This window comes from Balaenoptera physalus, assembly GCF_965194825.1.
Source record: "Balaenoptera physalus genome assembly, chromosome: 13".
Lineage (NCBI taxonomy): Eukaryota > Metazoa > Chordata > Mammalia > Artiodactyla > Balaenopteridae > Balaenoptera > Balaenoptera physalus.
The window spans coordinates 6,013,971-6,026,854 of NC_138892.1; the positions used below are offsets into that span (position 1 = coordinate 6,013,971).

General features: G+C 55.0%; 1 protein-coding gene across 6 annotated transcripts in view; it reads right to left on the minus strand.

The window, feature by feature from the left end:
* MPPED1 (metallophosphoesterase domain containing 1) overlaps positions 1–12,884 on the minus strand; it is a 102,888-nt gene that overhangs the window by 31,997 nt on the left and 58,007 nt on the right. For 5 of the 6 annotated variants that reach the window (XM_082420546.1, XM_082420548.1, XM_082420543.1 and 2 more), the window contains one exon: positions 10–125. The exons of the other annotated variant lie outside the window; for it this stretch is intronic. In XM_082420546.1, the coding sequence (XP_082276672.1) occupies positions 10–125 (116 nt within the window). The remainder of the gene's footprint in view (positions 1–9; positions 126–12,884) is intronic. 6 annotated transcript variants of the gene reach the window in all.

Consider the following 12,884-nt stretch of genomic DNA (forward strand, 5'->3'; position numbering starts at 1 on the left):
GAGTCTTACCCAGCGGCGGTCCGTGGGTTACCAGGACGTCTACGCCTTCGGGAATGAGGTTCCACTTCTCGAGCAGCGCTTGGCCTCGCGGGAGGTTAAAACCCCAGCCGTAAAACCAGGGCTGCCTGTGGGAGAAGAGCACGTGGGTCAGAGAGGGCCACCGAGAGTGGGGGCAGTGACACGGCAGGAGAAGCAGGCCACAGTGCCAAACGGCCATCAGGGCCAGCCGGATGCCCAGAACCTCCCGTCCGGGGAAAGGTGGGTATTCACCTGGACTTGACCAGATATCGACCAGCCTTTTTCCTTTTTCTATGATGAACAAGTATTACCTATGTAATTTTTGACAATGAAAGTAAAAAAGAAAATTAACTTCTGCCAAAGGCCTCTCTTGTTCCAAGCCCTTCTAAGGAAATTCAGAGAACATTCTCACCTGTCCCCATGGTGGGAAAATGCTCCTCCATCCATCCTCCTTCCTACATTTGGGGCAGGTGGAGCCCCAACCAAGAGAGGGTGGGTCCCAGGTAGAGGATGCTCCTTCCTGCCTCTACGCGACGCTCCCAGCAGGGGCTCCACCTGGCTGAGTCCACCCCCAACATTAAGGTCAGGGCTGGGTGGACCGAGGCCATTTAACGGAATTCCTACCCGTCGCCCAACCCAGACCTAGACTGATCAGTGCAAGTCATTCCCCTCGATGGGTTCAATGGTGAGCATGTGACCTAGATCCTGCCAGTTGGAGGGAATTCCAGACGTTTCTTTCAGTGATGAGAGAAAAGAATACTGTCATCCCTGCATACAAACCACTGAGCTTCTTGCCTTGGGAGCCGTCAGTACCTATTAAACTGTCCCAAAGGGAGATGGCTGGTGCACGTGGCCCAGGGGAGCAGCTGGATCAAATCGCACCTGACACCCACCCTACCTCTGCACTTCTCAGTTACATGGGCCAACAGAAAGCCATTTGAGTTGGGTTTTCTTTTACAACAAAAGTATCCCAACTGGGCTTCCCTGGTGGCACAGTGGTTGAGAATCTGCCTGCCAACGCAGGGGACACGGGTTCGTGCCCTGGTCTAGGAGGATCCCACATGCCGCGGAGCAACTGGGCCCATGAGCCGCAATTACTGAGCCTGCGTGTCTGGAGCCTGTGCTCCACAACAAGAGAGGCCGCGATAGTGAGAGGCCCGCGCACTGCGATGAAGAGTGGCCCCCGCTTGCCACAACTAGAGAAAGCCCTCGCACAGAAACGAAGACCCAACACAGCCATAAATAAAAAAAATAAAAAAAAAAAAATTAAAAAGTATCCCAACTAAGAATCAGCCCTTAGGCCTAAGTCATTATAAGTTCCCCACATTAACACAACAGCTCTTTAGCACTTACAAAGTCACCATTACCACCACCAACACCACCAACTTTACTATCATCACTGCGGTGGGTCAAATTGTGTCCCCCCTAAAATATATGTTGAAGTTATCAACCCAGTACCTGTGAATGTGACCTTATTTAGAAATAGGGTCTTTGCAGATGCAATCAAGATGAGGTCATACCTGATTAGAGTGGGTTCTAATTCATGGCTTGTGTCCTTATAAGAGGATCACGTGAAAACACAGAGACGGAGAGAGGAAAAGGCCATGTGACAATGGCCGTAGAGATTGAAGTGATGTGTCTACAAGCCAAGGAACTCCCAGGCTGCCAGCAACCACCAGAAGCTGGGAGAGTGACACGGAATAGATCCTCCCCTAGTCCCCTCAGCAAGAATTAACCTTGGTGACACCTTGATTTCAGATTTCCAGCCTCCAGAACTGTGACAGAATCAATTCCTGTCGTTTGAAGCTGCACGGTTTGTGATAATTAGTTTATGCAGCCCTAGGAAACTAATATAATCACCATTATCACCATCACTTCCCCAACAGCCACCCCAGGGACCTCCACACCTGCAGCAATGTTGGCAGACAGGTCTCTCTCTTTCTGCTTTATGGATGAGGAGACTGAGGACCAGGGAGTAGAAACTAAAAATTGTCGCTGGCATTTCCTGCACACCTACTTTTTTTTTGCCAGGCGCCATCTAATTACATCATAGGGATAAGTTTATCTAACTGTCAAAAGAATCCTGTGCATTAAGGGCTAGGATTATTCCCATTTTTCAGATGAGGACCCAGAGGCTCCGAGAAGTGAGCTGGCTCAGGGATCTGGGCCCCGTGAGGCCAGGCACCTCATGTCCAGTCGCTGACATACTCCGCACAAGTTGGTAGTGGGGCTGGCCTTTCACATTCAGAGCCTCTCATGTGTCAAAGCTGACACTAACATCCCTCTCATGGCCCAGGAGCTCCTCCGTGGGAGGCTGACACCCTAGCTGTTGACCCAACGTCTCTACCGCATTGGCAGCCACCCAATGCACCTCTGTGGAACCCTAGGGGTTCCATGGAACAGCATTTGAGAACCTGCTTTAGTCCCACCATGGCAGGTTCTGGACAGGAAGACTGAGGTTCAGCGAGAGGAAGGGAGGTGCCCAGGGTCACACAGTGGTCAGTGAAGAAGTCATTCTGGAACCCAGATCTGACCCTCTCTCCCAGCTGCCGTCAAGCCTGCAGCACCAAATCCTGGAACGTGGGCTTGTGAAGGAAGAGGGTGAGTGGCCATACTGGTTGGTCATTTGGGGTCAAAGGTGCTTTCGCCACTTCAGACACCTGGGGGATCCCGTCCGCTGCCAGCCTTTGCTTGTCCGTGACCCCCACCTGGGACACCGGGTCCCTCCTCTCCTCCTGCCTGCCCCTGACCCCACGCCATGTTTATCCTTCCAAGCCCTGTCTGCTCCATCTTCCTTCTCACCCCGAGTGACTGGCACCTGCCCAGGGGAGGAGCAAGTGTTTGTTTAACGAATGGTGCTGAGTGAGAGAGGGCTGGATGAATGAATGAATTTGTTAACGGGATGTCAAACAGGACTCTTCCTGTTGCCTTGGGATTGCAGCCAAAACTTCAAAGCTGAACATGATCCCCAACACTGGAAGGAAAGCCCCCAGGTACCACCCAGGAAAACTTACTAAAAATGAGCAGAACATGCCAGGCCACCATCTCCCCACGCCCCTACCAGCCTAAGTTTTGATCTTGAGGGAGACTTGTGGCTCCTGCCTTGTTCTTGTGGGAGGATGGGGTTCCCCCACACCCAGCCATGAGTGGCTTCCAGGGGGACCACCTGTACAGGTGGGGGCCTGGGGATCTGCCCTCTGGGCCCGTGAGAGGAGAAACAGACAGTGAAGGGCAGGCACACAGGAGCTGTCTGCACCCCCAAGTTTGGGCTGTCCCAAGGGATCCCCACCCACAGGAAGTGCCCTCCAAGTGACGAGACCAGGTGGCCAGGGCTGGGGAAGGCAGCTGGGTGGGTGGCACTGGGAAGTCCCTCGGAAGCCGCCTACTCCCGCAGTCACACCCGACTCAGGCCTGCCTTTGCACTTCTGCAGAAAGCTGAGGGTTCTCTCTGCAGAAAAACGTCTCCCCACACACACAATTTTATATCCACCTTCGAGGGAATCTTGAGATCAGATGGACCTGGGTTAGAATCAGTCCATCTCTAACTACCTGTGTGACCTTGGGCAAGTGGCTTAACTTCTCTCTATGCCTCAATTACCCCATCTGTATAATGGGCATAATAATAATACCCTTCGCCTCAACAGGGCTTTGAAAGGATTAAATCAATTAATCCATGTAAAGTGCTTAAAACAGTGCCTGGTCCAATGCTTTGCAACTGCCGTCATCTCCATCACCATCATCCCCAACACCATCATCACCAACATCAACACTGTCACCACCACCACTATCATCATCGTCATCTCCATCACCATCACCACCACCATCACCACTACCATCATAACCATTATTACATCATTACCATCATCAATACCATCACCACTACCACCACCATCACCATCATCATCTCCATCACCATCATCATCACCATCATTACTATGGACCCCTCCTGAAACCCACTCAAGGAACCTGGATGAAAAACCTTTGGCTCAGGGCAGGGTTTTTCAAACTGCATTTTGAAGGGTCAAACAGCATTTTAAAAAAATAAAAGGAAAAGGGGGAAAAAAAGAATAGAAAACATCAGAGTACCTCATAGCAGGGAAGGGATACTTTAGTTAAATATATTTATATTTAAATAGACACCCACATAAGGGTGTACTGAGTCACAATGTAAAAAAAAACAAATGCTTTTCCTACCACAGTTCCTGGTCAAAAGCGGTTGGCAGCCCTAACATACTGAGCTCACAGCTCTGCAATTTCTGAAGCCCTCAGACCCTGGGCGTACTCAAAGCCCCACTTTGGCTAAGCCAGGGCGGGGTCCCTGCAGGGAAGGCTGCAGCAGCCTGGAAGCTGCTCAAAAAGCCAAGCCCAGTAGCCCCCCCAGAAGCCCACAGCCCGTCAGCTTACAGCAAAAGGAGCAATGCCTTTCTGCTGCCTTCCAAACACAGCATCCATTTTTCAAAAACCTAATCAAATATTTACGAGAGGGGACAAGGCCTCATCAGCATGGAGAGAAGGCATCTGTGAGTTCCCATGAGCCACAGCAAGGAGCGGCTTTTTGGAAAAGACACTCTGTAACATATCAGAGACCCCACAGACCCCCAGGAGCTGACCCACACGAGCCCCTGCCTACGGCACCTTCCCCCTCCAGTACCAACGAGCCTTCCCCTGGGGGTGGCGTTTCCCCATAGATATACCTCCGTGGTTCTTGGAAACACGTCACCTCAAATCCTGGGAAGCTGGAATCCACCCTGCCCCCTGGGATGCCCGGAGAGGTTGCTCAAGGGCACTGAAGTTGGCATCAGACACTCTGGCTCTGCCCCTGGGCTGCACGCTCCCAGACTCTTTCACCGTGTGAACTGGGATAAGGATGCCTATGGCCCCAGATCTTACCCCATGAGGGCAGAGGGGTCCTTCTTGCTCGATGCTCTACCCCACCCATTGCCTGACACAGAGGGGAGGGAAAGAAGGTGGGTGGGAGGAGGTGTAAGGGAATGAAATTGCACCATTATCGCAAAAATGCCTCCAAATACCCAGGAGCTCCGTCACTGGGAAAAGGGGATGTTCTGGCCTTTATTGAAATTTGAGGGGAGCAGGAAGAGTCAAGTCATGCACGGAAACGTCCAGAGGAGGCATTTCTCAGGGCGGCCCGCAGGTTGGGAGGCCTTTCTCAGGGGGGGCCAGGAGCAGGGCCAGAGCAGCGGGAGAGGCGGAATCTTCAGGGTGACCTCACTCCCCAGGGTCTGGAAAAGCCTTCGGACACTCCTGCACGACGTCCATCCAGGTTTGTGTCATGGGAAGAGGAGCCAAAGGGATGGGGGGCACCAGCCCTTCCCGAGGGTGCAGTCGGCCCCGACATCCCAGGCATCCTGCGTTTGGTCACTTGACCCTCTCTCCTCGCCCGGCAGGGCTCTTTGGGGCCACAGGTGAAGTGCGAGGCTGCTTGGGGTTCCAGACAGAGGTCAGGGCAGGCAGGGGCTCGCAGGGCCTGTCATCCAAGCAGCCCGGATCCAGCCCGGCCCCGAGCTCCCCACCCACCCTGGGGGCAGCCGTGGTCTGAGACCCACGAATGCCTGAGACGGTGGGCGCTGCCAGAGCCACGGTCCCCATCCCCAGTGCAGCTGGCGCCTGATGCAGCCTCACTGCCCTGAGGGCCAGGAACCCTGACGTCCGCCCACCGTCCAGGACACATCACAGACCCCCGAGGAGGTCGGATGGATCAGAATTCCGACAGAGCCATGGCAGGCGGCTTTATGTCCTGAATTTCTGTCTTTCTGTTCTAAAGTAACCATTGGAATAATTTTCTTACAGAATGATAGTTGCCATGACAACCAGAGCAAATTTTCCTTTTCTGAAACAGATGTCTCATTTAGTTGAAAATTAGAATGTGAACAAACCCATGGGAAAAATTAATTCAAACTTTAACAGAGCGGTGAATACAATGTAATCTCTCAGAGGTTAACCCCTTAACAGCTTTTTTGTGCGCTTACGGTAACCTTCGAATCCAGTCTAATTAGGCCCGCTTAGCCAATATAAATGACCTCCTCGTGGCCAATCATTAAACAGTTTCCCCCTGAAGCGTGAATTCCGGGTTCCCTAGTGGCAGACGCGAGGGGGGCGATGCCTGTCTGTAGAACACGTCTGAAGCGGAGCCTCCCCTGCTCTGGTTTTTCCATCTCCCCAGGCAAGGCACACGCCCCGGGAAAGGGGGTGCACCAGGGGCCATTCAATTAGCCTGGAGTATGGCCACCCCATTTCCCAGGGATGCTGGGGGGTGGGGGTGGAGGCGGCCCAGGGTGTCCTGGGTAGAGCTGGGCCCAGTGGTGCACCCAGGCCAGGGCGCAACGCCTGAGGGCAGAGGCCAGGGGAGGGGGGGCCTCCTTGATAGGCCGCCAAGGGGTCACCGAGGGGACACCCACACAGGCCTAGCTCCAAAGGCTCTCCGTGAGCCTCCAATCCTCACACCCACCCCGAGAGGCAACTGCCATCACTGCTGCATTTTACAGATGCACAAACTGAGGTGCACAGAGGTACAGAGAATTGCCCAAGGTTACCTGGTAACCAAGTGGCACAGCCAGGGCTCCAACCCAGACAGCAGATTCCAGAGCCTGTGCTCTCTGCTTCAGTCTCAGAGTGATGACAACAGGACCAGGAATCCTGCCCACCTTCCTCAGCAAACCCCACTTTACCAGCCACTTTCACACCTTAGCTCAGTTAATCCTCAGGACAAAGCTGTCAGGAGGCCCCCACTTTAGAGGTGAGGAAATGATGGCACAGAGAAGTCATGGGTCTGAGGACACTCAGGAGGCTAGAGGGACCTGGACCAGGGTTCCTGGCTCCTGCATCCTGTGACCAGTGGGCCGCTGACCCGGACCCCGCTGGGGTGGCTGGGCCCCAGGTTCTCCCTCTTCAATGGCAGCTGCCTGCCTGTCCCTCTGAGCCTGGCAGCACTCTGGTTCCTGGTGCCCCGCCTCTCATTCATCCTGTGACTCTTCTACTCCAAAACCTTCCACGGCTCCCAATTACCTCCAGGACAAGCCCGAACCTCATGGCCTGGCATGCGGGGGCCTTGGGCTCTGCCCCATTCCACCTTTCAGACCATCCTGCTCAGATTCCCCAATGAGCTCACCGCCCACCAGTCACAACAATCCTCTGTTTCCTGAACAAGGCCCAGCCTTTCCCCACCTCTGGGTTTTTGCTCATACTGTTCCAGCCATCTGAAATGCCCTTCCTAGCCTCTCCTCAGAGTCCATGACCCATTATTTGTTAAGGCCTGGCTCAAAGGCCACCTCTTCCAGGAAGCTTCCCCTGATCACCTCCATCCCCAAGCACAAGTGACCCTCCCTGCTCTGAGTGCCCTTATACAGGCTCCTTCAGGGCAGGCCCGGGTCAAACCATCCCTGAATCCATCCTGCCTAAACTGATGGCTGGGCCCAGGTGGACCTCAGGGTGGGTTTGCACGAAGTGTGCCTGAATGAATGAATGATGGAATGAACTGACAGGTGCTCTACCTGGCAGGCAGGCAGGTGGGAAGAACTAAGCATTAACCCTCCCCTCCCCACACCCTCCCCAGAGCCCCTGGCCGTCATGAAGCCCTGAGACCCTCCACCAGGACCACCACCTGAACCAGAACTCTGGCCACCTGCTGAGCCTCCCATTCTCCCTCACCCTGCCACGACCTGCCCGGGGGAATCCTGTGCCCATTTCACTGACGCGGCCTCAGAGGTGACGCTCACCTCCTCGGCTGCATCCCGACTCACCACCCTCGGGGGACCGTCCCTGCCTCCCCAGGCAGCCCGCTCCCTAGGTGAGGGCAGGGGCGGCTGCCCTGCGGTGGAAGGGAACAGCCTCTCACACTGGCCCGCCCCACCTCCCCACTGGCCAGGTGCTCTCCCACTTCCGCCTCTTCTTCTGCAGGGTGAAAGCTGCAGTGTGAGTGGGGCAGGGACCTCTCCCCACCGGCAGCCAGCTGCCCCTGAGCTCTCAGACAAGCCTGACCAGGTCCACTCCCTCTCCCGCTGCAGACCGAACACTCATCTTGACCCTAATCTGTTTGTTCTTCCTGCCCCAGTACCCCCTCCCCAAAAGGCCAGGCTTTCCGGGGCCACTTCCAGGGAGCCAAATACAGCCTCTGCCTTCTCTCAGAGACAGCCAACACTGAGAGCATCTCAGGTGAGGATGACACGTGTCACTGGCCCACGTGCGTCCTGGGACCCTCTCAGCACTCCAGTGAGGCCGTGCTCCCATCTGCAGCAGGGAAACCAAGGCTCAGGGTCGGTGACATGCCCGGGTCCCCCGAGCGAGTTCCTGCTGACTCCTCACCCCACAGGTGGCCCCCATTCCTGGGGACGTCCCGGTTCTGGTGGAGGCAGGTCTGCCTTGCTCCTTCTCTGCATCTCCTGGGCTTGGGAGCCGAGGCGGAGTCTGGGGGAGACGCTGCTGCAGCAGGGCAGCTGCGGCTGCCAGCGAGGGGGCAGGGCCAGGAGGAGCAGAGACGTGTCCCCGGGACTGTCAGTCACACACCTTGCCCCACACACACTTAGGGCAAGTCAGCAGCAAGATAAGTGGAACGAAAGAACGGGGTCCTTTGTCATTCCTAATTAATTTCCCCCACCCTTCCGAGGCGCAGAAACATTCATCTTTTGTTTCGCTGGGACTCCGCGGCGGGGAGAAGGCAGAGGACTCGCTTCAAACATTAATCTCATGTAGAAGAGTGTGCGTATGTGTGCCGAGGGCCCTTCTAGAAAGAAAACAACAATGAGAAATCAAGAAAGATAAGCATAGGAAAGGAGCAGAAGAGAAATCCCGTGTGCGTGAGAGAGGCTGAGTGTGAGAGAGGTGAGAAAAAGTGTGTGTGAGAGAGGCTGAGTGTGAGAGAGGTGAGAAAAAGTGTGTGTGAGAGAGGCTGAGTGTGAGAGAGGTGAGAAAAAGTGTGCGTGAGAGAGGCTGAGTGTGAGAGAGGTGAGAAAAAGTGTGCGTGAGAGAGGCTGAGTGTGAGAGAGGTGAGAAAAAGTGTGTGTGAGAGCACGGGTGCTCATGTGTGCGTGTGTTGTGTGGTGTGTGTGTGTGCACGTGTATGGCACGCGTCTGCATGTGCGTGTGTGCACACGCTCGTGCAGAGATAGCACAGTGTGGGTCCAGACATGAGGAATTTCTTCCCTCCATCAAAATTTGTCAACTGCCAGTCGTGTGTAAGGCTGATGAGTATAATATCCGGTGGAGGAAGGAGAGGGAAGTGACCACTGGGGGAAGACACTGCTCGGTCCCTTGGGGACCCTCCCAAGCCTGTCGTGTCCCTGTCACAGGACCAAACGAGGGGGCACCGGGGCTCGGGCAGGGCTCGCGGTCAGCAGGCTTCCCAGCTTGTCTTGAACAGATACAGGCTGTTCCCAACTTGATTCGGGCTCTAGACGGGAAGGGAGGCAAGTACCGCTGAGGTTCTGTGATGCTCCGACCAGCGCTCCAGGGTCCTTACTCGCTGCACCCTGGCAGGGCCCTGGGAAGGAGAACACGAGGGCCCGGGGCTCGGGGAGCATCCAGCACTCACGGGGCCAGGGACCTAGGACCCCAAGGCCAGCCCCTTGTGGTTCTGCAGCCCAACAGGGGCTGCAGGAGGGACGGTGCCAGGGCCAGGCTGGGAAGCAGCAGCTGATGAGACAGGTCAAGGCCAGCCGCCCCCGGAGCTCCCCAACTCCACCCACCTGGGCGGAAACCTGGCACCACCTCTGCCTATAGCTGAGACCTTGGACCAGTCGCTTGACCAACCCACGTCTCGCCTCACCTCTCTCCTCTGTAAGGCGGGGATGAAAAGAGTCCTGCCTTGTCCTGTTGAGAGTGAAAGGCAGAGCAGGTGGGACCACTGTGCAGCAGGCTCACGGGAAGTTTGCTGAATGAGGGTTTCAGGTATTGAAGGGGAGGGAAAGCCTTGGCCTCTCTTGTCTGAACAGATCAAGGCCACGGCCTGTGCTGAAACCACCTAGAAATGCAGGATGAAATGTAAATAAGCACAGTGCTAGATGCCCGGGGACTGCCAGCCTCTGAACCAGCGAATGTGGGTCTTCATGGCCCTGAAGCAACAAGAGAGAAGGGCCCTGGTGGTTAGCAGGGGCTGTGGCCAGAAAGCTGGGTCCCCAGAGGGCCTCGGGGAAAGAGTGGACCGCGGAGAGGCCTCCACCAGAGGGAAACTTCCCCTGGACCTCTGACCCAGGCTTCCCCAGGCCGTGAGCCCGTGGGCCCAGGAAGCTCTGACCCGTGAAAGGAGCAGAAGGGGGTCCCTGGCCAGGGGCACCTACAGACTGGGGTAAACATCCTCTCTGAGGGGCACCCCCACACCTGGCTGCCCAGGATCCCCCAGATAGAGCCTTGCAGAACGTCAGCAGGCAACCCCAAATTACGACACCCCAAACACCTCGGAGAATTACCGGAGAGACTGAAAAATGAGTATTTTTTTTGAGAGGTTAAAAAGATTTTCTTAATAGAAAGAGCAAAGGGTGAGGTGGTTGGGAACTGAGCCCCAGGCCCACCCATTCCTCAAGCAGAGCCAGAAGGACGGAGGGTCCGGAGCCCAGTGCGGGGGACGGCAGTCCAAACTGGGCTCACCGTGGTCTCCCATCAGCTTCTGGCGGTGGCGGGGACAGCGGGGGCAGCGCGGGCTGTCTCAGGTCCTGCCGCCAGGATCCCACTCCACTGGCACCCCCTTGACCACGTTATGGTGACAGGCATTGAGAGGCAAGGGAAAAGCTAGGAGTTCATTATTTCATCCTCTCTTTTCTTTTTTCCCGGAAAGACGTATTTTATCAAGTCTTTTAAAAAGCATTTTATTTTAGCACCTCTCTGTCTGCCGTTCTGGGCAGGGCCTCCATCCTCCCATCCCGGCCCATCTGGGCTCTCAGTTACTGTGGGACCTTAAGCCAGTCGCTTCATTTTGTGGGTCTCAGTCTTTTCAGCTATACAATGGGGACAAGGGTTAGACCTCACTCATGGTTGTGAAGAATTCGAGTAGCTGGAGCAGCTATAAGTTCAGAGCCTCTGGGTCAGCAATGAGAACAGTAATTGTGCTACTGTCACATCAACAAGCAGAGCCCCGGCACCTTCAGGGCACAGATTTTAAATTCCCAGGCTGCTCAGTTCCTGCCTGCTCCTCGCACCCACCACCCCCAGCGGGCCTGCCCTGTGCACACAGGGAAGCGGAGGGAAGGACGACAAAGGCTCACGCTAGAACCCACGGCCAGCCTTGTCCAGGGGCCACCCTCTCTGTGCCCGCAGCCCCTGCAGGCTGTATGTACACGACCTCCCCCAGCCCCCGCTCTGGGCAGTCGAGGCAGTAGCTGGAGAGGTTTGGGGGGTAGGTGGGACCACCGTGTGTTGAATGCCTGTGTGCCAAGCAACTTAACGCACAAGACCTCTCTGAATCCTAAGAACAACCCCACGAGGGGACTGTCCCGTTGTCATTCCACAGAAGCCAAGATCCTGACCTGAGGTCACTCAGCTGGGCCCTGCACATCCCGGCTGTTTGGAGAGAGCTGGTCCCCGAGGCTCCGGCTGCGCCCCAGGCCCTGCCCTGCCCGTAGGCAGCCAGGCCTCCTAGCTGAGGATCAGGATCTGCGCCCAGACGCCCAGCAGCAGCCCGGCCACCACTTCTCAAAGTTTCCTGTCTCAGCAGGTTTAGATGCCTTCTTTCAAAATACCAGAAGTAATTAGACCAGATGGACTAGCTGCGTGCCAACTTCACTCCCTCCCTCACTCCTTCAAAAAAAAAAAAAAAAAAAATCAAGGCCGTTTTCAGTTAAATGAGAACAAAAAATGCATCCAAAACCCATAAATGAATACGGTATGTATACGGAATTTTTTTTTAACACTTAGGATTTTGTAACAGCTGAGTTCTTCCTCTTCTTCTGCGGTTGGTTCCCACCCCCTTCCTCTGAGCTGCTCTCGGCGAAGGCTCAGCGCCGAGTCTGCATCTGAGGGGCCCAGAGATGACTTCCAGAAAGTCACGGTGCCCCGGGAGGGTGGTCGCGCAAGCACGCGGCTCTAGTGAGCCCTCCATCCCTCCCACGCCGGACTGGACCGGGGAAGTGGTGAGGCAGCCTCCCCTGGAGTCAGGTCCCTGCTCTCCTGGAGCCTCAACTGTTCTAGTTGGGAAAAGAGGCATGAAAGAAATGGGTTGCTGGAGTAGTTAAGACAGTGTGGCCCTGGAGCTAGGTGGGCTGAAGGAGCAGGCGATAGGCCAGACACAGCCCCCGTGTGCCAGGCAAGGAGGGCAACACAGAGCAGCCAGGAAGGATGATCTCCATATTTGGTGCCAGGCCAAGTGGAAAATCCCAAAACGGGATCCCTACCTCACACCATCAATGCAATCACTGCCAGTGGACCCAACACCTAAACATGTTGATAAAAGGCAAAACAGCGAAGATCTGGGAAGATAATAAGGAAACATCTTCATGACTTCAGGGGCGGGATTTCTTAAATAGGACACAAAAAGCACTTACTGCAAAGAAAAACAGTGACACATTTGACTACACCAAAATTACGAACTTTTAGTCATCTGAAGGCACCACGAAGAGAGGGAAGAGGCCAGTCACAGGGGAGGAAAAGCCACTTGAGACATTACATGTGATGAAGGGCTTGCATTCAGAATACACAAAGAAACTCTACAAACCAATACGGAAAGGGCAGACAACCCAATTATCTTTTTAAATGGGCAAAAGACCTGAGCTCTTCACAAAAGAAGAAATCCAAGTGGCCAAGATTCTCAACCTCGCCGGTCATCAAGGGAATGCAAATGAAAACCACCTTGAGATATCAGCACAGCCACCAGATGGGTACAATCTGCAAGGCCTACAATACCAAGTCCTGGCAAGGAGGTGAGG